This window comes from Leptopilina heterotoma, unplaced genomic scaffold (genome assembly GCF_015476425.1).
Source record: "Leptopilina heterotoma isolate Lh14 unplaced genomic scaffold, ASM1547642v1 Lhet_27, whole genome shotgun sequence".
Taxonomy (NCBI): Eukaryota; Metazoa; Arthropoda; class Insecta; order Hymenoptera; family Figitidae; genus Leptopilina; species Leptopilina heterotoma.
The window spans coordinates 2133767-2160786 of record NW_025110978.1 but is presented as its reverse complement, the minus strand read 5'-3'; the positions used below and the strand labels follow the sequence as shown (position 1 = coordinate 2160786).

Genomic DNA, 27020 nt, shown 5'->3' with positions numbered 1-27020 from the left:
TTGTACTATCCCTATCTTTTTTTTTTCTCCTATAAAATTTAATTTCATTATATACTTGAAATTTTTTCCTTTTTTTACTTTTATACTTTTCCCTTCGAACTGAAAAAAGGAACGGAAGTACTATATATATAATAATAAATATCGCATTATATTTGAAATCTCATGTCTCACCTACTGTTTGACATGAATAAAGAGGACATACTTCTCTGTTGGGAGTCATATTTTCACTTCGAGGGACGAAACTTCGCTGGTACATTTATATGCGTATACATAGTGGAATCGAATAAAGAAAATTTTCGGTTTATTATTATTATCCCCCTTAACTTACTTGACCGATGACAGCAGATGCGAAACTTTTCTTTTCAAAGAAGAAGCAGAAGAAAAAAAGAAGGTACGGTTACAAAACCGTGCCTCGGAAATTCCATTGAAAACCGCACACTCTGAATTCGAGTGTACTTTAAATATACTTTGACTAATATTTTTCTTTTTCTTTCTATAAATTTGTGTCTTCTTCGAAACAAACGTGTTCCTTGTTAGGAAATCTTTTCTAAAGGGGGCAAAAAAGTAACAGATTTTTCAGAACTTCCATTGTTTGAGCTACACTAACAACCAGTATTGAGGCAAAATCAGTGAATGTTGTCATACAAATAACCGAATTTCTTTTGGAAATTTTAATTACTTAGAAAGACCATTGTTTGGATTATCATACACCCAGAGACAAATTTTATTTAAACTAAATTTTTGTTACCACTATTCAGGGCTGTTATGATTTAAATCAAAAGACATGTTTCGATTGTAATTTTTTGACAATACTTTTATTAATACAATAGAATTTTAATAGTTTGAAATTTGAATCAAGGGAAATTTGATTAGATTACATGGATTAATTTTGATTAATAAAGTTGAATTTAGTAACAAAATTTTTACATATTAATAAAGGTGAATTTATATACCAATGGGTCCTAATTACGATTGTTCGACACTTAAACAATTGTAAATATTATTCAATAAATGTAGTAATTAAATAAAACAACAGTTATTCGAAGTAATAATATTCAACTACCATTCTCATTGGCAAACCAGTAATCAACCGCAAATTATTGAAAACAATCCAAACTACATTTTAGTGGAACCATTTAAAAATAAATACCAAACAGTTATACATTCAACGGATAATCAATGATAATTTCCAATAGTGAAACCTAATTTTCAAAATAGCTTTTCCAATTCCCAAAATAGCTTTCTTCCTCTTGAACCTAAAGAATAATTACAAGCAACGGTATACACGTTAATTTATAAGAAAAGTCATAATTAAAAAAAAACAGTAATCAACCATATTCTCCACTTCGACAAGAATTAATAATTTCGATTGAAATATCGATTATATTGATGACCTGTTTAAAATATATTTTTTGGGGTTAATTAATAACTTGTTGGAGGAGAAAGGATCTCTAGATATAAACTATATACTCTATATGTATATGGAGAATGAGAAACGGTTTTGCATAACTCGATTGGCCTATCTGAGAATAGATTACATCATAAATGCAGGGTTCATTACTCCCCGGCGTGAGAATTACTGAGCAAGCAGCAACACACTTCGCATTTCACTGCTGACAGCTTGAACCAAAACTGTCATCCACTATTAATGGACCCTATATCCATATCTGTTTTTATTGCCCCCCCCCCCCTCTACGAACGTGTCGCCAACCTTGTCGACTAAGTTATTGAAAACAATAGCATATTTACTGATCAGAAATAAATAACAATTTTTATTTTTAAACTCATGAATCCACATTAGATCCAGATACACAAACATAAATCTTTAATTTTTGTCTCATCCGGATTCGGATTGATTTAACTTGTTTACAATAGTTTAAGTTGTAACATAACTGTAGCATAATTATAAAATTTAAAAATTTTGCATAAACAGAGAATTGTCAAGAAAAACAAAAACCAATTTTTGAATTTTTGTTTCAGAACAATGTCACAGCATCAAGAGATGTCGAACGAGCAGAATGCATGCGAAGGTTCACAACTTGCCTGTCAATGTTCGGCGATAGTGAACGTCGACTCAATCCGTCAACGTGAGAGTAGAACAGAGAGGAATCTGGGCAGCAAGAGAATATCAAAAATACAAGATCTTCCTCGAGGTTTGGAGAATCTGCAAAACATGTTCGAGCCAATTAGACATCGCGACAGTTCGCCCACAATACAGGACAATCAACAAATTCGTCAAGACAATCAAAGAAATGGTGACAATCTCGATGAGACAAGTTTGACATCATCACCAAGACCTATTGAAGTACAAAAAGACATGTTTGCGAGATATGGACGCGCAATTTCCTCCAGTCCACGAAATCTCCCTCGTCATCTTCAGGAGACCTCGAAATTCCCAACAACCGACAACAATCAACACCGTCAATTGTCCAGCAGTCCCGGTTCACTTCTCGACTCCAATTCGTCCGACCTTCACGAAATGTCACTAAACGATTTAGAAAACGATGTCGACGACGAAGATAACGACGATAATGACGGCGACGACGATGACGACAACGATGATCTTAATTCCACAAAGGAGAAAATTAAAATGCAAGTTCTCTATCAGCACCATCACGAACCGAGTGTACACAGTCATCTCCTCTACCAACACGAGCAATCCCCCTGCAATCATGACAACTACAATCGAGTCTCAAGTTCAGATGGTGGCGATTTTCAGCATCAGCGACAACATCGTAAGTTGTCTAATTTCTCCCACCATCCGGGTCACTCTTGCGGAACGACAAGTTACGGTTATGGAACTTCTGGTTCCCTGGTCACGACCCCGAGTCCAAGTCCAATGAACCGGGAGAATATCTACCATCATCCTGAATCGCCGTCAAACAATAGTTTGTCACTACTTGAACCCGGTGTACACCATCGTGGAATGATTCCCGGTAGGGTCAGTTACCACAGTAATAATCATTATCACACGAATTTTGTTGACCACCAACAACAACATCATCACCAACAGCAACAACATCATCATCACCATCATCATGGCACAAGTGGAAATTCCTCGAATTCAAGTTTAATAAATCATGGAAGTTCCCCGACTGTACAGCATCGTCATGTTGTGAATATCAATAGCAGTTTATCGACAACTCCACTCATCAGTCATCATCATAGAAGTTCCTCGGGCAGTCTTACCGGGAATTCGACTACAAATCATCACCACGTGAGTTCCGGCATTTCATGTGAATCTTCATCTTCAAATGCAAACACACGAACTCATAGTCGACTGGACCATATTCACGATCATCATCAGCATCATCATCATAATAGTAATCATCATCATCATCATCACCTACAGGCGGTTCACGCGCTCCACTCAACGTTACCGGACACGAGGCCAAGGGAGAGAACACCCTCGAGTTTGGACCATCATAACAGACGACTCTCTCATGTGCATGCACATGGATATTCGCATTCGCAGAATGATCCCAAGCACTCGACTCTCATGGGAATTAATAGTATTCAGGTGAGTAATGTTAATTGCAAAAAAACTACTACTACTACTATACTACTGCTGCTGCTAATTTAATAATTTATATCCTCTGTTTATTAGTATTCTATACTCTATTTCCCAGTCCAAGAATTTTTAAAAATCAAAAACTATATCAATAGATGTATTTTCGGAAAATTGAAACTAAATGGGACACTAAGGGGCCGTTCAAAAAATACGTAACGCTTCTTGGGGGAGGTAACATTGCGTTACATGGGGGAGGGGGGGGTCCAAATTTCCGAAAAATAGCGTTACGTATTTTTTGAACGGCCCCTAACATAGTCTAATGGGGATGGAAATAAAATCGCATTTTTGCATTCCGTTACCAGTGGCATTAAGATTAGAAGTCACAATTTCATTGGAATATTCTGAAATTTGACCTCTGGAAAATCTGTAAAAGATTTCATAATTCACAATTCTGTATTAAAAAAAACCTGCCTGGTAATATGAAACTGAAGATACCATAACAACGTTTATTCGACGAAAATGTTTTCTTTTGCTAATTGTTTATTTTAATGTCAGTAGGGCTCGAATCAGTGAGAGTATTTAAAAGTACGGACTTTACAGACCAAAAATGAAAAATTACGGACCAATTGCTGACAAAAATATAACCAGTCCGAGTTAAATAAGAGAACATTTTACTGAAAACTATAAATTAAATTTTTCTACGTTTTCCGTGTTCCTAAAGAATATTCTGATTTGAATATTCTAAAAAATTATTACGTACTCAAAAGAATGTTCTATTATATTTATTTACGAATTTCTTTAATTGCAAAATTATTCGAAAACACCAATAACGTCGTTTTTAAATAAATATTTAATCATTATTAGTTTCTAATAGTAATTCACATTTTTAAAAATTTCATATTCAAACCTTTTTGAAATTCAATAACTTTCTCAAAATTACTTTCATAATTTCAATTCATTTATTATTTTCTAAAATTTTGAACTAAAATTCTGCTTAAAATCAATTATTTGAAAAAATTCTTTGAAAATTTGTAATTCTCACTTGTGTACAATTCAATTTTACGAAATTTTTATTATTCAGGAATTCTTTAATTAAATATATATTGGAAAATAAAAACTCCAATTCAATAATTAAACTTTTTAAAAAAAATTAATTCCACAGAATTGTTAGTTAAAATTTGATTAAAATTGTATTAAAAACAATTGAAATTATGCGATGAGTTTCATTATTTTTAAAAATAATTAAAATTTTCCAAGAATTTTATTAAAATATTTGAAAATAATTAAATTTTGGAGAAGAATTTTATTATTTAGAAACATAATTGAAATTTTGACGAGAATTTAAAAAAATTTTTTAAACATAATTGAATTTCTACGAAGAATTTTATTATTTTTGAAAATAATTGAAACAAATTACGGATTTTACGTGTGTTTTTTCCAAAAAACTGACTTTTACAAATTTCAACCAAATTTACGGACCTTTACGGGATTTTCAGACCTAGTTAGAACCCTGGTTAAAAATCATGATTGTTTTTGTTTTAAATTTGATTTTTTTGACTTAGATCACATTTTTTCTGGAGTTTGGTTTTTTAGTAATGATAATAAAAAATTAATTTTATAATAGAAGCAACAAAAAAACAGCTACTTTTATTTTTCTAAAAAAACAATTTAACCGAACGTATTGACAAAATAAATGACTACCTTCTGTTTAATTAACAGTCTTTATATTTAATAAGATATATTAATTTTCTGATAAGTTTTTTATTTTTTGAATTTAAAACTTTAATCGAGAGTACTATTAGAAGGATGAAGCATTTTATTTTCAACAATTTAAACAATTACAATTTGCATTTGAATAAAAATTACATTTTTTTGTCAATAAGCAATATTTGTTAAATATTTGGTTCACAGTAAATCGTGAGGTGTTAAAATAACACCAGAATGGATTAAAATAATCATCACATTAATTCGATCGAAATATTAAAAATATTTAAAAATGTATAAATTTCAAAAATATTTATATTTAATGCCTTGCGGAATATTCAAGGAGAATTTTTTTCTCCTCACATGCTTCGCAAAAAAAATGGGATATATTTCTCTTCATTTTAATTATTAACAGTGATAAAAAGCGTTTCAAGGGATTTTCATAATTCTCATTCAGCGACAAACTGAATTTTCAAAAAGATATTTAATTCATTTTCATTGATTTCAATGGACCATGAATATTTATAACAAAATGAAATTTCACTGCATTTCCCACTCGTTCTTTTAATTTTATAAGCAAATTAAAAAAATTTTCATTTACATCTATAATAATTATATTGACACAATTATTATAAATATTTTAATGAGAGTAGAGTAATTATTATTATCCATAAGTTCTGAACATTAAAATGAATAAAATCTTTTTGCCGCACAATATATAGGGGAGAGGTACGCACGTTGAGACACTAAGATATTATAACCCGTGTAACTGATAATACCAAAAATTTTATTGGCATTTGTCGTATCATTAATACCAAACTTTTTATTCAATAAAAGCGCAATAACTCCTGTTTTTTCGGTAGAACTAGAGCGAACCAATTTTTTAGTTAAAAAAAGTGTTTTTCAGAATTTCTGTTTAGTGTATTTACTGTATTTTTTAGCGGCAGAAAAAATTGCGGATAACATTTACATATCAATTTTGGTTCTACTTTAAAGTTCCGACGAAAATTTAGACATACGTTAACATCTACAAATAATTTCAAAGCTTTAAAAAAATAACGGCAAGGTCTGCACGTTGAGACACACTGTGGTACGCAGGTTAAAACGCTCACGGTGTGAAAATAGTACTGCCATTAAAATTGATTTTGAATCCACAATTTTTAAGCGTTTTACATGTTCTTCACCTGTAAAAATTGCAAATATAAAAATTTCGATTAATTATTTTTGTGCAAAATAAAATTTTATTTTTTGATTATTTTTTTAAGTTAATTTTTATTGTTTAAACTTTTTTTCTTTGAGCTAAGACCATCAAAATAAGTAAATAAACAACAAACAATTAGAATCTGACGTAATTATTCATTTTGTTTCAATTTAAAATAAATTACTATGGGTGTCTCAACGTGCGTACCACTTTTTTTTTGGTCAAAAATAAAATGTTTAAAAAATCATCTATAAATTTTTCAATTTTGTCCAAAAAAAAATAACTTTCTTTGGCAATGTTGTAGCCCTGGACAATACTTTTAAGAAAGCATTTCGAATTTTTCGCTAAATTTTGTTTTTTAAAAATTATAACTGAAAAACAGAACCCGTCTCAACGTGCGTACCTCTCCCCTATGAATTAGTAAAAAGTTTTCCACTGATTGTGAATAATAAAAATTTTGTCTAATTCTTAGTATAGAATTTAAACATTTTTTATTTATTTCTTTAAATTTGAATTAGTAAATTTTACTAATAAATAGTAATTTCTACTAATTTGTTAGTAAAATTCACTAATTCTTTTGAATTTTTTTTAACTTTTAAATTAGTAAATTTTATTAATAAATAGTAATTTATACAAATTTATTAGTAATTCAGATTTAGAGAGTATTTCTAAATATTTCCTAATAGTTTGAGTAAAAACTTAATAAAATGATTAGCAATATTTACTAATTGTTGGTCACTTTTCACTAAAATTTATTAAAAAGATTATAATTATTAAATAAAATAGTAATTTTTTTGCTAAAAATTAGTCAATATTGCTATTAATTTACAATAATAAGAATTTTGACTAATTTTTAAACATTTTTCACCAAAACTTTAATAAAATAAAACATTGCAACTACTAAATAAAATAGTAATATTTTACTAATAAATAATTAGTAAATATTCTTACAAATGTAAATTAGTGGATGATTTTTCACTAACTTTAAAATTTTTTAAATATAGAAAATAAAATTTTTCTTTTCTCTTTCACCAAAATGTAATTAATATTTAAACCACTTTTTAAATTCAAAAATACACTAAAAAAATTTATTTGATTCAAATATTCAAATATACTTGTCTACACAGAGAAAGTACATAATATGTTTGAATCAAACATAATTACTTTTGTTATACAGTCAACCAAAAATTATTTTTGAATTAAACATAATAATTTTGTTTCAACACATAATAAATTTGCTTCAATGAAAATGACGTTTAATTCAATTATAAATAAATATGTTTAATTCAAACATATTTTTTTGGTTGCCTACTTATTTTTAGATTAAAAAAATTTGTTCTCAGTGTATTATCAAATAAATAATATTTATTTGTATCAACAATTCAAGTAAATATCTATTCAATAATAAACAAGTAATCGTTTATTTGAGTCAAATAAATTCCTTTCCATTTTAATAATAAACTTTAAAAAATTGTTTCTATTTATTGTAAAAAAGCAACTTTATAAAAAGGGCAAAAAGAAAAAAAGAAAAATTAAAGAGAAAAAAAGAAAAAACTTGAAACACACCTGATTTACAAGTCAAAAGAATTGTTAAAAGTTTGAAAAAGAATATGCGTGAGTGTTGGTAGTAGTAAATCTTAGAAGGCAAAAAATTGGAAAAGAATGTTTAAGAAACAAGATCTCTTTGGCCCTCAGGTATCGACGCCCTCTAAGAGTAAGTGCCAGTGTCATATGATACAGCAAGGGAGTAGCAGCAAGAAAGAACCGGAGGGTGAGAATATTGGGGGTGGCGAAGTGACACTAAGAACGCATCAGCCCCCAGCCCTACCGCCGAGACCACCCCCACGACCTGCCAGACGATTCGAAACTGTGACATCCGATCCATGTAAGTCATTTTTTTTACATCATTTGATCACGATAATGATTTTCTTCATCTTCTTTTTTATTTCTGCCCCAAACTTCCCATCAGAGGCAAAAGAACATTAAAATCAATTCGTAAATTTTTTCTCTCATCTAAACTCGAAATTTCAATCAGTGAATCATTCCTACGATATAAAATATAGCAAAAATTATCACAAATTATAAATTCTATAAAAATTGTGTACCAAATTATTAACCTCCCCCCACCTCTTTTAAAAAGTTTAGTATCCCCCCTCCTTATAATATTCCATTTGCCTTCCTGAAATATTCCACTGAAATATTAGGAATACTCCATTCACATTCCATCCATATTCGACTGGAATATTATGAATATTTTATTCATATTCCTGAAACTTTCAAATGGAATATTAGAAATTTGTCATTCATATTCCTGAAATATTGCACTGGAATATTATAGAAATATTCCATTGATATTCCTGAAATATTTAACTGCGAAATATTAGGAATTTTCCATTCCTATTTGACTCGAATATTAGGAATATTCCATTCATTTTCGACTCGAATATTAGGAATATTCCATTCATTTTTAACTTGAATATTAGGAATATTCCATTCACGTTCCTGAAGTATTAGATATTTTTCATCCATATTCCTAAAATATCGCACTGGAATATCATAGGAATATTGCATTCAAATTTTAGGAATATTAAAATATTGGAATGTCCGTTTAGAATACTCTCTAAATCACTGATAATCAATCAAATGTGACTGATTCAGTTTTTGACATTCTTTGAGTAAGAATACTCCATAAAAATGTTATGAATATATTCGAATGGAATTTTTGTATGGAAAAAAAGTTACTTAAATTTAAAAAACAAATTACTCAAATTTCACTGATTTAGTTGGTCAGAAGTCAGTCAATGATTTTAAGAATGTAGTGAAAGTTTCACAGATTCAAATTAAGAAAGTAATCATTTTTTGTACCGTGATTAATTATTTATCTATTTTAATATAAATGATATTGTCAAATTTCGATAAAGATCAGTTAAAATTTTCTAATTAGAAAGTAACTGAGAGTTTCAGAAATTTCAACTATTGCAATCTTTAGTAATTTTTTAAGTACCCAATAAATGAAAATAGGTGATAATTACAGTCATTTTTAAAACTGCGATTTTAATTATATTTTATTCATTGAATTCGAAACAATTAATTATTAACTATAATTAACTATATATTAACTATAGGTAATAATTTGAATTCATTAACTTTTTCTGTCCATCACGCTCTGAAGTTGTCTTTTGTTTATACTTTTGTTTTTTGTTATCTTTAGATAGATTGTATAATATATTATTATGCTATAATTATTTAATTATTTATAAAGTTTTGTCAAATTGAAATTATGCAGATTTTTAGTCTTTACTTCTAAACAAGATTAGAAAATTGTTAAACAACTGTGATTAAGAAATAGAAAATTTATTTATTTTGTATTATTTTTGTTTATGAATCACAATTTTTTTTAACAAAATTATTATTTTGTTTCAGGAAAAGAAAAAAAATATTTGCACAATTACTATTTTTAATCTTTATTTTTGGAACAGGATTTTCCACAGGAATTAAGACATTCAAAAATTTTAAATTCAAACCTTTTTGAAATTAAACAAATTATAAAAAATTGTTATAAAACAAGAAGATATCGATTGCTCTGAGTCTTCGACTCGGAGTGATCGATTTCTTCATGTTTTCTATTAATTGAAGATGACCGAGAGATAAAATAATTATTTTATATTATAAGAATATTGTTGTTGTAACTTCATCAAAATTATTTTCATCATTTTAATTCAATTATTATTTTCTAGAATTTTAAATTATTTTTTATGAAAATAATAATTGAATTCCTTAAAAAAAATTATTATTTGTGAAAATAATTAAATTCCTGATGTGAAATTTTTATTATTTATGAAAATAATTAAATGTTTGCATTCAATTTTATTAAATTTTTTTTACACGGAGAAAGAATATATATTAAATTTTGTAAAAGTATTTTACAATTTGGGGAAAAAGTGCGACAAAGCGAAATTTTGATATAAAAACCGCTGCCAAGTTGTACATTTTTATAATTTTGGTGTTCATTTCATGAACACTTTGCTTCCTCATAGAAATAATAATAATTGAAATATAAGAATTAATTTTTATAAAAGAGTTAAAAATCATTAAATCTTGGCCCAAAAAATATGTTTTTATATACTCTATAAGATGTTTATAATAGTTTAATAATTACACATAAGTTAATTAACAAGAATGTTGGAAAAATGTTATTTTCCACAATTTTTGATTTTTCAAATACCAATAATTTGATAATTTCTGACCGAATGAGGTTCAAAAATATGTCAATCGAAGCGTTTTTTAATGCTCTACAAGTTAGTAATGATACTTTTAAAGTTACTTTTATATTTTTCAACAAAATTTTTAAAAAAGTGTTATTTTCGGAAAATTTAGATTTTTAAAACTTTAATATCTCCGGCTAATATAGACGAAAAATGTTCAATGAAGGCTCAAAAGATGCGTCTGAAAAAACTCTAAAAAACTAAAGAAAAACATTTATAAGTGTCCTAACATTTTTTTAAGTTACGTCCAAAAAAAGGTTTTTTACAAAATGAAAAATGCAAAAAAAATATAGTTAAACTTTATGAATCAGGCTGAAAATACTCTCATTTTATGTCCCCCGGGGAGACCTACAATTTAAAAAAAAATTGAGGCCTTTAGCTCTTTCTCGTTCTAAGATATTGAGGCAAATGTAATGTTAGTACACACACACACACATCGGGACAACTTTTTAAAATCCGTTTTTTGGACTTCTGAGATAAAATTACATCAAAATTTTTTTATATTCATTTATAACATTTATACGGGCAATGCAAAATACTAAAATTTAGAAAAACTTACGTGAAATTTAGTATAATTATATCAAATATCAAGAATATTAATTAAATTCTAATAAAACTTTACTATATTTCACATAAGTTTTTTTAAAATTTATTATTTTTTATACTAAAATTTCGCTTTGTCGCACTTTTTCCCCAATTTGTAAAATACTTTTACAAAATTTAATATATATTTTCTCTCCGTGTATAATTAAATTCTTTTTGGGAAATTTTATTAAAATAGTAAATATTGAAAATCATTGAAATTAGAAAAATTTTTGAATATAATTATTGAAATTAGGACACAAATTTTTTTGACATTTATGAAAATAATTGAATTTTGTCGAAGAATTTTGTTATTTATAAAGATAATTGCGATTTTTACGAGAATTTTTTTCAAATTTTGAACATATAGTTGAATTTTATTTTTTTTTTTTAAATAATTAAATTTCTGCAATTATTTGTAATTTCTCCAAAATTTTATTTTTTAGTGTTTTCAACAAAAATTTAAATTAGAAAATTTTAAAATTCTATTATTAAAATAGCTAATTTTGTTTAAATGAAATTTAACTGGAAATCAGTGAAATTTTACTGGTAATCATTAAATTCTAATCGTAGTCAGTAAAATTTTACTATGTAATCAGTAAATTTTGCTTTTGTCAGTAAATTCTACTCGTTCTCAGTGAAGTGTAATTGGTATAGTCAATGAAGTTTTAGTGATTATTACTAAAATTCTACTCGAAGTTAGTGAAATTTTTTAGTATATTAGCAATTAGTAAGTTCTGCCTTTGTTAGTAAAATTTTACTATATTAATCAGTAGATTACTATATCAATTAGTAAATTATCAGCAAATTCTACTCGTATCCAGCAAAATTTTACTGATAATCACTAAATTCTACTAGTACATAATCAGTCAATATTCAACTGTCAATCAGTTATTGTGTAAAATAAAAATAAAGCTTCTGAATATTAAAAACGTAAAAAAAAATTAAATATAACTATAAGTTTACATAAAAAAGTGATTGAGAATCGGTCAAATTTAACTGATAATCGTTAAAATTTGAAATATTGAATTATCGATATAAATTAACATTGTATAGAAACCTTAGAAGCAAAAGTAATTATTATTTGCGTATATAAGGGAATTGTGACCGGAAGTTGAAGAGTATTAGTTTATTGAATATAACAATAGGATGATTTACGGGAGAGTTTCTGAGATACTACTGCTTATTATACTAAGAAGGAGTTTACACTGTAAGCCTTAAATATAAGTCTCCGCGAGCATAAACGGATATGCCTCCATTAGCATATACTCGCGTCTGCGCAAAGTGTTTGCCTGCAGCTGTGTTGTGAAAGAGTTTGCCTTGACCACGTGTTCGCGCAGGCGCAAATATATGCTCTTGGAGGAATATCCGTTTATGCGCGCGGAGGCTTATATTTAAGGCTTACGGTGTAAACTGTCTCTAACTCTCTTCATCGGAATTCATATGTACCTTGAATTTCATCTTTTCCACCGTCGTCACTCCTCTTTTTGATTTACTACCGGACCTAATAACCACTTCAATTAAAAGTCAGACAAATGTGTCTGCTTCAAAAATATATCGACTATTTCATCGATTGGTCAAAGTTCTGACATAAAAAATGATGAGTACTGATCGTTAAAAATTAACGAGGTAACCAAGTGTTCATATACATATACATAACTGTTGGAAATTATAAAATTCCGAAACGTTCAAACAAAGGTAGTTCCATATACGGGTATATAATTATATCTATTTAAATTTGAATCAGTGAAATTTGAATGATTTTCAATGAGTCTTTTCTCTTATGATTTAAACCAGTTAAATATTTATTTAGAATCGGATGTAAATGAATTAATTAAGTCCATTTTTACTGACTGATCAGTTAAAAAATTATCAATTAACAGTAACCGTTAGAAAGTAACCAAAATTTTCAAATTTCGAATTTATACCAAATTTTTAAAATGTTGACTGACTTTTTGCTTTTGAATTAGTAAATTTGACTAATAAAAATAGTAATTTTTACTAATTTATCAATAAATTTTACTAATTCAAAAGCAAAAAATTCAGTCACTAATTTAAATTAGTAAACATTTTTACTACTTCAAATTTAGAGAGTATTTCAAAATATTTACTAAAGAATGTTTTAGTCTGTTTGTTAATTAAAAGTAACTAACTGTCAGCAAAATATATAAGCAACTGATTGGTAGTGTATTACAATTAAATATTAAATTTAATTAACTTAATACTTGACTATAAATTTCTATCAACTTTTCTGCAGTCATGCGTAAAACATTTTATCTTACTGTTTATTTTAGTTTACTTTGTATAAATATAATGAGTGGGAAACTATTAAAAACAATTACGATTAATAATTTTGTAAAAGCTTTTCTTTACATTTTTTTTATTATTAATGTTTAAACGGTGAAAGAAGTAAAGTTTGAAATTATTATTACCCTCATTATAGAGGATAAATGATGGTTTTAAGTTGCGATATGAGAAATAGCTTTGCCTTACTTTTATAACTACCATTACTATAAACTCAACGAGAAAAAGTGCTTTCTCTATTATGGTTTTAAACAACAAAAAACTGAGATGAAAAAAAAATTATTTTTACATTAATATAATTCTAGACTATTGTTTTTAAAATAAGATCAAGTCAATAAAAAGTCAATTAAATTAATTAATTAATTGGCAAACAAAGACAAGAGTCAAAACATTTCATTAGGTGGAATAAATAATAATATTAATAACATAAATAATATTAATAATATTAATAATTAATATTAATAATAATAATAAATATATAGAAAATAAAATCAATAATATAAATAATAATTATTATTATATTATATAATTTTTTGATTGTACCACTCCGTAGCCTTAATCTCAGTTTTATTTATAATATATGATTATTTAATTATAATAAAAATAGTCGTAATAAAAACCTTATGTTGATTTTTTAAAATACTATGACAGGCTACATATAAAAAAATAATTTTGCCTTCTATGTAGGTTGACTTTTAAATTTGTAACTGTTTTTTAATAATTTATATATTTAAAATTTGGGTATACATAGTAACTACTATATATATAAATCAAGTTAGAAAGTATTTTGGGAAAAAATATATATAAAATATAATTTTTACTAAATTAAAAACTGTCCAAAATCATATAAATTTATTTAATGGTATTCCCATATCAACCATATAGATATATACCATATATATACTTAAGAAAAACTTTTCTCGAATAAAAAACGAATTTTTTCATAATGAAAATCTTTCAACAATTATTTTTAATCTAATATTTATTAAACAATCAATACCGAATAAACTTATTACTCTCTATCTAAATTTGAATTGGTAAAAATGTTTAGTAATTTGAATTAGTGACTCACTTTTTGCTTTTGAATTAGTAAATTTTACTAATAACTTAGTAGAAATGACTGTATTTTAGAGTTGTGCAAAAAGCTCGAGGCTCGAGGCTCGAGCGAGCTTTTTCGAGCTTTTCATTTTTCGGGCCGAGCCGAGCCGAGCCTAATCAGTTCGAGCTCGAGCCGAGTTCGAGCCGAGCCGAGCTGTGTAAAAAGCTCGAATAGTTTCGAGTACTCGAGTTAATTCGAGTACTCGAATTTTTCGAGCACTCGAGGGAATTCGAGTACTCGAATTTTTTCGAGCTCTGAGTAAATTCGAGTTTTAGAGAAAATTCATAGAATTTTCGCATTTATTATATTTAGCAAATAGAAATATTGATTCAGTAATTCAAAAAAATTCGAAATTTTTTACTTATTAATAGTTTTTTTAGTAAGTCAAAAGCTCGAATCCATTCGAGTACTCGAAAAATTCGAGTACTCGAATTCACTCGAGTGCTCGAATTTAATCGAGTACTCGAATTTACCCGAGTACTCGAATTTTTCGAGTACTCGAAGTCACTCGAGTACTCGAAAATTTCGAGTACTCGATACATCGAGCCGGCTCGGGCTCGGCTCGGCTCGAAAAAATTTCGGCTCGGCTCGGCTCGACTTTTCGAGCTTTTTGCACATCTCTACTGTATTTATTAGTAAATTATACTAATAAATTAGTAGAAATGATTATTTATTAGTAAAATTTCCTAATTCAAAAGCAAAAATTCAGTAAATTTTATTAATGAATTAATAAAAATGACTATTTATTAGTAAAATTTACTAATTCAAAAGCAAAAAGTTTGACACTAATTCAAATTAGTTTTTTGAGACTTATTTTATAAAAGATTTTGAAAAAATCTCAAATTTAGTACAAAAAATATACCTATTACTCTAAATCTGAATCAGTGAAATTTCACTGTAAATCAGTTAAAAGTTACTAAAAATCAGTCATTCTTCACCAATTGGCGAATTAAAAAATTCCTGAAAATATCAGTGACGCATATTGGAAATTTCAGTTATTTTTTTAATAATTATCTAATCAGTTAAAAATGACTGATATTTCAATCATTTTTAACTGATTTCCAGTGAAAGTCTACTGACTTAAATCGGGAGAGTGAAAATGTTTATTATTCAAAATAGGATTCTACTTATTTATTAGTATTATTATAATAATAATAATTATTATTATTAATATTAATATTATCTCATTTTAAGTACAAATATTTTTTAATAACTAATTTAAATTCATTTTAAATAAAATAAATATTGGTAGGTAATAATTAATAAGAAATAATACTAAGAAAAAACAAAAAAAAATATTTTGTGAGAAAAAGAATAAGAATTGAAGTAGGAGCATTTTCAAATAATTGAATTCTTTTAGAAAATTTTATTAAATAGTAGATATTGAAAATCGTTGAATTGAGGAAAATTTTGGAAAATTTAAAAATTTTCAAATTCAAAATTTAAATTTTGACGAGCATTTCATTAAAATTTTTTTTGAATAATTAAATTGATACGAAGAATTTTATTATAATTTTTAAAAATAATTGAATTCTTGCAACGAATTTCATTAAAATTTTCAAAAATAATTAAATTCTTATAAAGAACTTAAGTAATTTTTTTTTAATAATTGAATTCTAGCGAAGAATTTTATAAAAATCATTTTAAATAATTGATTTTTTCCGAAAAATTTTATGAAAATTGTGTTTGAAAATAAATTTACGGACTTTTACGGGATTTACGGACCTAGTTCCCCGGACGTGAAACGATTCTACGGAAACCGTTCTACGGAAATTCCGTAAAGAATTCCGTACGGAAATTTTTCAAATATTTCACATTGTATATTTTTGTAGAGTTTTCGATAACTTTTAAAAAACTGTTAAACTGGTACCAACTTCAATTGGAGTTGGTAACAGTTTTTTATACTTTTTAATATTATTTCCTCATTATAATATCTTTTTTATTTTTAATTCTTTTTTCATTATAAATTTACACAGAAGTAAATCCTTAGTTGATAAAAACTACGTTAAACTGTTACCAACTCCAATTGGAGTTGGTAACAGGTTTTTATTTATTTATTTATTTTTTTTTATTTAAAAGTTATCGGAAACTCTACTAAAATTATACAATGTGGAATATTTGCAAAATTTCCGTACGGAAATTTTTACGGAATTTTCGTACGGAATTCTTTACGGAATTTCCGTAGAGCGCTTTCCGTAGAATCGTTTGACGTGGGGATCGAGCCCTGTATAATTGTAAAAAAAACATAAAAATACAATTTCCCCTATTATCAGCATAAAATTTACTGTCAACAATGCGTATTTTCTTTTACCAAAAGAATTTCCTTCCCACTCGTATATTTATTGTATTTATTTATATATTATTACGTGCTATTACCTCGCAATAACAATTACGCAAAAAAAATTGCAATTTGACTGGAAAATGCGGTCATTTTTTTATTTTTCAATGAAAAATACACGACATATTTTCACACTCATTTTTAATATTACATGAGAAAAGAATATAACCCGCAGCAATTGTCGCAACATTATATTGTCTTGGACGGCTATTGTTTTATCTTGGAAATACATTTTCCCATTCATATACACACATAGTGCATCTATAGAGAGAGAATATTGTCTTCTCCTCGAGTCAATGTAAAACTCTTCGTTATCATTCCAAGTTTCTCGATATCAGCGACACAGAGGAGGAGGGGACAAACATTCACCAAAGATGCGGATTTCTCCATTTTCATATAGCAAAACTTTTCGATTTCCATATCATGCACAAGGAGACCCTGAAAAACACTATTCTCTATGTTATCATCAACTGCCAATCTTCTATCGGAAATTATCGCACGTTATCGACATTGTAGAGTCAGAGAATTTTCCCTCTACCCACAAAGTCGGTTTCCTTCGCCTCCAGGGGTAGAGGTGCATTTTTCCAACACCCCCGCGTGGGGTAACAAGAGATTGCCCCCGACAGCCGCTTCGTGTCGCGTCGCTCGTTTTCATTTTCCAAAGAATATATCGACCAGTGGTGGTGGCGTGTTGTAGTCTGAGCGAAGACTCGGCTCGCGCCAAACGTGAGGATCACCCTACCGAGGGATGATGTTCAAGGAAAAATCACAAGCTCCAATATTGCCGGCACTTGTCTCCCATCTCTCTCTCTCTCTCACACACACTCTCGATTCTCATCTCCCGTTTTCAACCGCATGGACTACTGACAATGACACACTTGTCAACGAGAATACAATTAAAAAACAAAACAAGTCCAACTGATTGATTTCTTGTGAATTTGATTATTTTAAAGAAACAAAAACAGTGAATAGTGAAAATAAGTGACAAAAAAAACAACAAAAACAAGAAGAGAGAAAGAGCATTGGGGAAAAATGTTTTACAGTAGCTAAAAAAGCACATCTTTAGTTAAATTATTTAAAAAGGTTCGGGTTTGTAATTAAGAATTTTGAAAAAGGAATAAAAAGACACGTTTGGATTTGACAACGTGCTTATTTTACGACACCTGATACTACATTTACGAGGGAATAGTATTCTGTGTGATTAACGTGGAAAGTCATGTAATTCTGGAGTAGAGTGAAAAGAGCTTCTTTTTTGGAAATTGCCGTCCGCACGTACGAGGAATTTTGCATTATTATATTTTTCAGAGGAATTCAATGAAAAATTCAGGAATTTCTTCATATCGAGAATTTAGAATAGAAGAAATTTGATTGAAAACTATATTTATATATATATATATACAATAAGGAGGAAAACATTTTCCAAATATGGTATTAATAATTTTCTCTTCTAATTACATTGTTCTTTTTGCATTTTTGCTTTATTCGTAATTTACTTTTTTATATTTCCTTTATTCGTAATTTCCTTTTTTATATTTGCTTTTTTCCTATTTTACTTTTTTGTATTTTCCTTTTTTCCTATTTTACTTTTTTATATTTCGCTTTTTTTTGTTTTTTGCTTTTGCCTTTTTTGTGTAAAATTTATAGAGTTGCTTTCTCATGGTGCTTTCTAGAGATAAGGGACGAAGGTATTGATAAAGTAATTAAATTTATAGTTGCACGATGCAACTTATCAGTTCACTGGGTTTAGTACAGTATATATATGTGTAAAGTTTAGTTTTCGATTTATGACATTCGTTATATACATATGTATATATATTTTATGAGACTTGATTTTTGATAAGAGTACAATAATTTCAGTATTTTTTTGATAAAATTAAAATTCAAAAGTATTTTTAACAAAAATATAGAATATTTTCAATTTGCAAATTAAACGTTTGTAATACAAAAGTTAATTAATTCTTAATTAAATTTTAATTATTTGCTTTTTTTGTTATTATTGTTGTTTCATTATTTACTTACTTTTCATTGTTGACAGTATATTTAGTTAGTGTTTATTCAATTGATTATTTATTCAATTATACTTGTTTAATTCACTTATTATTTACTTTATTTATTATTTAACTTTAGTTTCGTTTTTTTTATTCATTATTTTTCATTTATTATTTATTTTATTATTCATTTATTTATTTTATTTATTAATTGTTTTATTTTTTGTTTATTTTATTTTTTATTTGCTTGTTGATCATCTTCATTGGAATTTGTATCTATTCGATATATTATTAATTTACTAATAATTATTTATCACGTTGATTGTTTGTTAATAGTTTATTTATAAACAATTGTTATAGCTATTCATTATTATAATATATTTTTTTAGTTATTGTATTTTATTTACTGTATTTATTATTTTATTTATTTTTACTTTTCATTCGCTTGTTGATCGTCTTTATTGAAAATTATATTTATTCATTTCATTATTTGTTTATTAGTAATAATTTATGTAATAGATTATTTATTTATTCTCTATTTATGAATAGTTATTAATTATTATTATTATTATTTTTATATTATTTTTATATTTTATTATTATTATTATTATACCTATATTTTATTTATTTATTAGAATATTAACGGGATATTTTAGTGGTTTCAATTTTTATTTATTTCATATTTTACTCATTATTTGATCATCTTTGTTGAAAATTATATTTACTCATAGCGTTATTTGTTTATTAATAGACTATTTATACAGTGCATTATTTATTTAATGTTTATTTTAATTATTATTTATTATGTTTTAGTTATTAATTTAATTTAATTTTTTAGTAGTTTCAATATTGTTCATTCTTTTTTTTTATTAATGATTTTATGTTAGTTAATTAATCAGTCTATTTATTGCATTTTTACTTTGCTTTCATTAGAAATTTATTGCTTAGGTATTGATTACTTTGTTTATTATTAAAATTCTGATATTAATTCGCTGCTGATAATTAACTTGAGTTACAGTTTAATTAAAATTAAATTATACATAAGTTGTTAGTTTCTTTATTCACCATTAACATTTATTACTATTTATTTATTTACCATCAAAAAAGTAAATTTAATTCTCACCAAATTATTAGGTTTCTATTTCATTATTTTGTTTATTAACTAAAATAAGTAATAATTAAAAATAAATAATTTATAAAGAAATCAATTAATATTTGAGAATAAATTAGTTAATAAAATTTATTGATTTTTATAATAGTAATGATAATAACAATAATAATAATAATAATAATAATAATAAAATAATAATAAAAATAAAGATAATAATAATAAATAATTATTAACAAATTCAACCTGTGAAATTATTTATTTAGTTATATTTGTTGATAGTTAATTAGTACCAAATGAGATAAATAAATATGAGAAGCAACTTTATAAATTTTGCACACGCATTTTTTCTAAGGATATCAAATTGAGACAAAAAACGTATCAAAATTGTTGCGAAGCAACGTTTTGATACATTTTTTTTGTCTCAATTTGATATCCTTAGAAAAAATGCGAAATAAAGATGGTGGAAAAGATTCCAAAAAAAGGTCAAAATTAATCATTGTTTTATAAGCAAACTGAAAATAAAAATTTTTAAAAAATCAAAATTTCCTAAGCAATGATCAATTTTGTCAAAATATACAAAAGAATTTTGCCAAAATATGCAAAAAGAACAATAAAAGAAAAAATCTTGTTACAATAATTTTTTCTGACCTAATGACAGTTTAAGAAATCAACGTACCGGAAATGGTCTTTCTAAAGAAGATTGATGACATAATAATATGGATCGATCGAAAGGGAATTAGAGAAAAAGAAAGTAGAAACTTGTAAAAAGGAGAAGAAGGAGAAAAAGGAGAAGAAGAAGAATAATTCAACCTTGAAATATCCCAGGAAATATTTGTTGAGGGACAAAATGGATGGATTTCCGGTGTTGCAAATTGTGCGGTGCCGTTTAGGGGCTGAAATGGAAGTGGATAGCGGAGGTTACCCCTTTTCAATGGGAGCCCATTCACATTCTCACTCCCATTTACCTCATCCAGGAAACCACGCGCACTTTCCAAGATCTCGTTATCCTCACCCTTGCGGTATGCTGATCAACTCAACTATCTTTAATATATATTATATTATATACCATCATTTTCCTCCTCTTTATTCAATTTCTCTCTAATATTCTCAAATACCAATTTCTCAATTATAGAAATATACTCTCTAAATCTGAATAAGTTCAAAATTAAAATTTTAAATTATTCAAATTTAAGAGTACTGCACTGAGAAAAATGTTTTTTTAATTCAAAAATAAGCATAGCCAACCAAAAAAGTATGTTTGAATTAAACATACTTTATAATTGAATTAAACATCATTTTTATTGAATCAAACTTATTATACATTGAATCAAAAATAATTTTTGGTTGACTGTATAACAAAGATAATTATGTTTGATTCAAACATGCTGTTTTCTCAATGTAACTAATTCGCTTAAAAATTAAATAGTAAAGATTTTACTAATAATTTTCATTAGAAAACTACTAAATTTATAGTAGAAAACCACTAATTTGATAGGAAACTTGGCTAACTCGATAGTAAAATATCTAATAGGCAATTTAAATAGTGGAAATTTATTATTTCATTTAATAGATATTTTATTATCAAATTAGCAGTTTTCTACTAAAAATTATTAAATCTCTTCTTCATTAATTGATAATCGAAATTCATCTAATTTTTCAGCCATTTAATAACCTAACATTTATTTAATTAATAATTTTTAAAATTATTTAAAATAAAACCGGAAATACTCTCTAAATTGGAATTAGTAAAAATATAATTCAAAAGCAAAACATCAGTCACTAATTCAAGTTAGTAAACATTTTTACTAATTCAAATTTGGAGAGTAAGTACTCTCTTTAAATATAAAAGAGCACAAAATCAAAATTTATTTAAATTAGTGAAAATTTTCACTAATCTGTTAGTCAAATGTTGCAAGTTAATTTAAAGACTTTTTCTACTAAAACTTTAGTTAAAAATGACTTCAATTTACAAAAGAGCTTGTCCCGTTTGTTATTTTCCGTGAAATTCTCAACAATATATAATTATTATTACAGGAATTATCTGATAATTTTTCGACATTTTTCAGCAGTGTATACATATATATATATAAAAGAAAACGTCGGAAAATTCTCAGAAATTTCCCTATAGACTCATTTCACAAAATATTCCGAAAATATTTTTAGGTGAGTTGAATTTATTATATAACAGAAATTTCTAATAAAATACGTATCTCAAAAGTATATATTTTCTTTCTAATTATAATTTAATTTTCTATTTCAATTGTTGTAAAATTTTCATAAATGGAAATATATATTATACAGAGTATTAATTCGATATAATATAGGAATATAATAAATTTTATGATAATATATAATGTTATTATGTAAAAAGTGATAAAAATTTTTAATGAGGCACAGTAAACTTTATATGGTAATAATATAGAATTTTAACTATATATATATACCTAATCAAAAATTTAATGCTTTTTTATTAAATTTTTCATAAAAATTAATACCATATGCTTCGAAGTTAAACAAAAAAATACATAAGAAAAATTTTATTTAAAAAAAATTTTTTATTTTACGCCAGCACTTTTTTTTAATATTACTTCATTACAATTTTAATTTAATATTTTTATGTTAACTGAGTTCTATTGATATTATCATTATTATTAATTTTATTTTTATTATTATTACTATCTAAATTTAATTTATAAATTTCAATCTTATACATAACTTTATTTTTTTTGAATTTTTAAAAATGTTTTTTATTATTTCCAATTTTTATAGTTAGTTTATAACTTTAAAAAATTTTTTATTTATTTAATTGGATCTATATTAGTTAATATAATAATAAATTAATCAGAGCTAAAATGCTGCGAAAATTCCAATCCAAAAATTTACATTATTAATTTTCTCGTGAATAAAGAAACAATGTTTATAACTAAAATGTAAAAGCGGAATATATATATATATATATATATATATATATATATATATATATATATATATATATATATATATATATATATATATATATATATATATATATATATATATATATATATATATATATATATATATATATATATATACACAATAACTGATAACATTTTTCTCCTCTACAAAATAATGCATTTTCCTAAATGCCTGATAACTTCGTGTAAAATCCAAGCACGTCTATTTTTACAACTTTTTCATTTATATTATGTCACTCAGAAGATTATTGATACTCATTTTTAGACACATATTCCCTGCATATAAAATGCCGTCGTCGCATATGGTGGTTTTTCCATATTTGACATTTTAAAAATAATTTTCCCCCAGTAACTGAAGGACGGTGATTGTATAAAATTAAATTTTGCACCGCTTGCATTATTTTATAAAAAAATATGTACTGAAAGACAGAAATTTTCACAATATATTTTTATTACACTTATGTTTACATAAAACTCGTTAATAGAATTATATTCTCTACTTTTATATAAATTATAATTTTCTATATAATTATAATTTTAAAAAAATGTTCTTCTCTCTAAATTCGAATTATCAAAAATGTTTACTAATATGAATTAGTGACTTTTTGTTTTTGAATTATTAGTAAATTTTAAATTTAAATTTTACTAATAATTTAGTAGAAATTACTATTTATTAGTGAGAATTTACTAATTCAAAAGCAAAAAGTTAATCACTAATTTGAATTAGTAAACAAAAACATTTTTATACTAATTCAAATTTAGAGAATTAATTTATAAAATTCCACATGTGAAAACGTGTAAAAGTCAAAATAATTGTAGTACACACATTTACTCGTTTGTACTTATTGATTGAAGAGTTGTATTTATAAACGCGTTGGCTCCGTCGTCAATCTGACGACAATTCTTCCCACCTTTACTTATCAGTGACGCACGTTGAAAAAAGATTTCGTTAAACTCCAATAATTGCTTTTTTTTACTACACTATCAGATAAATCTTTCTTCAACCAAATATTTACTATATATGCTTGTATTAATCTAGACAAATCAAACATTTTCCTAACTATATTCAACTGCGACAATTTTCCATCAATTTTCTATCAATTTTCCAAATTTATTTCCTCGATTCTTTATTTACAATTTTTTCCACTCTCTAAATCTGAATTTCGTAAAATAGTAAACAAATTGTAAAATTCTATTTATTTATTTGACCATTCCATTATGAAATCAAAAAGTTCTCTTGACACTATTTTCTTAAATTCTATATAGAATAGGAAATTTCACTAAAGCAGAATTTCTTTTTATTTTAATAGGAAATTCAAAAACTGATTTAAATTTTTACTGAAAGAAAAATTAAATTATTCTCACAATAGAATTATTTTTTGAAAAAACAATTGTTGAGGGATAAAATGGTGGTGCAATTTCTCCACTTGAGAACACCAAGATCATCATTAGGTGGCGTGCAATCTGATTTTATCAATTCAACTACCATCTAGCGGTGACTTCAATTCCTATCTAAAATTTTAACTGAAATTAATTTTTAAATCAATTTTAGTTAGTAAAATTCAACAAGAATTTAATTATTTAAATACAAAAATAAATGATTTATTGAATAATTGAATGTTTCTTGAAATTGAATTCTCATAAAGAATTTTATCAACTAATTTTCAAATAATTGAATTTTATGACTAATTTCAATAAAATTTTTAAGAACAATATTATATTTTTCGAAAAATTCGATTAAAATTGTATTAAAAATAATTGAATTTATGGGATGACTTTTATTATTTATGAAAACAATTGAATTACTGAAAGCAATTTGATTATTTTTAAAAATAATTGAATCCCTGTAAAAAAAGTTTATTATTTATGAAAATAATTAAATTATTGCAAAGAAATTTAGAAAAAATTTGTAAACAATTGAATTTCTGTGAATTTTTTTTAATATTGTTATTATTGTTGTTATTATTATTTATAAAAATAATTAAATGTTTGTGTAGAATTGCATCAAAATTTCTTTCAAATAATTGAATTTTTCTGCAAAAGTTTATTAAAACACTAGATATCGAAAATCATTGAATTAAAGAAAATTCGTGAAAATAATTGAAATTTTGACAAGAATTTTATTAAAATTTATGAAAATAATTGTATTTCAGAGAAGAATTTTATTATTTATGAAGATAATTGAATTTTTTGCATGAATTTTTAAAAAATGTTGAACATAATTGAATTATAGCGAATAAATTTATAAAAAAAATTTGTAAATAATTAAATTTCTGTGGAATTTTCATTGTTTATGAAAACAATTGAATGTTTGAGCAGAATATCATCAAAATTTCTTTTAAATAATTAAATTCTTCTATAAAATTTTATGAAAACAGTAGATATTGAAAATCATTGAATTGAGGAAAATTTGTGAAAATAATTGAAATTTTAACAAGAATTTTATTAAAATTTTTGAAAATAATTAGATTTTAGAGAAGAATTTTATTATTTATAAAGATAATTGAATTTTTTGGTAGAATTTAAAAAAATTTTTCAACTTAATTGAATTAAAGCAAAGAAATCTATTATACAATTTGGAAAATTATTGAATTTCGGCAGTTATTCGTAACTTCGCCAAAATTCAATTTTTTTTAGTGTTTTTAACTAAAATTTTTCTATAAATCCATTTTTTTAATAGCTAATTGAATATAATATTAAAAAATTTAAGTAATTTCAGAAGAATTTGAATTATTAAAATTTTTCAAAGATCTGAGTTCCTTAAAACTTGTAATAAATTCAAAATTGAAATTTTATAAAATTTCAAATTAAAACCTTTTGAAGTTCCTGACGAAAAAATATTCACCTGGAACAGCTACAAATTTCACTAGATAAGCCAAATTTTTAGTTGTTTCAGTTAAGACTTTCGCTATTCTAGAGAAACTTATCGCTGTTCCAGATAACTTTTTTAAAATTCAATTAATTTTGAAACATTTCATTAAAATTGTTCTTTAATTATTATTGATTCTTTATTTGATTTAAATAATAATGATTTGTTTCAACTAAATATTCATTTGATGATAGACAAGCAATCAGTTATTTGAGTGAAATAAATTTTTCTTTCAGTGCAATAAAAAGTAATAAAAAGAAAATATTAAAAGATAGTAAAAAAAGAAAAAAATAACATAAAATACAATATATAAAAATTGTATTCCCCAGTGAAGGGAGAAAAGTCAAATTGTTAATACTCGATCTATTCAGGACAAAAATGACAATTTACTCAACGAAATACAGTGTTCCCATGTTATTTTATAATAGCCCAAGAAAGAGGGAAGAAATAAAAAGACACTTTGGTTTTTTTTCTCTCTCACTGCACAAGAAAGGAGGAGAGAAGATCGCCTTGGGCTTGAGAAAACTGTACTGCAGCTTTGGCACCGCCTTTTAAAGAATGTTTTCTCTCTTCCTCTCTCTCTCTCTCACTCTCTGAGGTTGAACGTCACGATTTTGTCCCGATCGTGAGATGTCAAAGACGTTTGATACTCTCTTGTAAACCCGTAAAGAAAACGATGAATCGAGAGAGTCAGCACGTTTTTCTCTCTGATCCTTAAAAATGTTTAAATACAAGCGTATTCGGGTGTGACAATTTTCAACTTCACATGCGGTCCTAAAATTTTTCAAACAAACAAATTTTCCATCAAATTCTATAGTTATTTTCATGCAACATTTTTTTTTCTTCTTTTTTTTCGTTTTGTCGTGTGATATAATGGACATTGAAAAGAAAAGGACTCAACCTCCCAAGAGTTTTCTTATTCATAGAAAAAAGAAAAAAAGTTTTCGAATTTAGAGAGTGAACGAGTATAGAGAAATATACCTGCGAGATTTTTTCTACGAAAGAAAATAAAGTTGCAGTGACTGCGTGTATACTGTATACCTGCGAAAAACCCAAAAGCACTTGCGTGTGCACAGGTTGCTTATTTGAAA

General features: G+C 25.8%; 1 protein-coding gene across 2 annotated transcripts in view; it reads left to right on the top strand.

Annotated features, from left to right (window-relative positions):
- The window catches only part of LOC122503703, a 63806-nt gene that overhangs the window by 7708 nt on the left and 29078 nt on the right, over positions 1–27020 (top strand). For both annotated transcript variants that reach the window (XM_043614350.1, XM_043614349.1), the window contains 2 exons: positions 1981–3520; positions 8112–8301. In XM_043614350.1, the coding sequence (XP_043470285.1) occupies positions 1985–3520; positions 8112–8301 (1726 nt within the window). In that variant the 5' untranslated portion in view covers positions 1981–1984. The remainder of the gene's footprint in view (positions 1–1980; positions 3521–8111; positions 8302–27020) is intronic.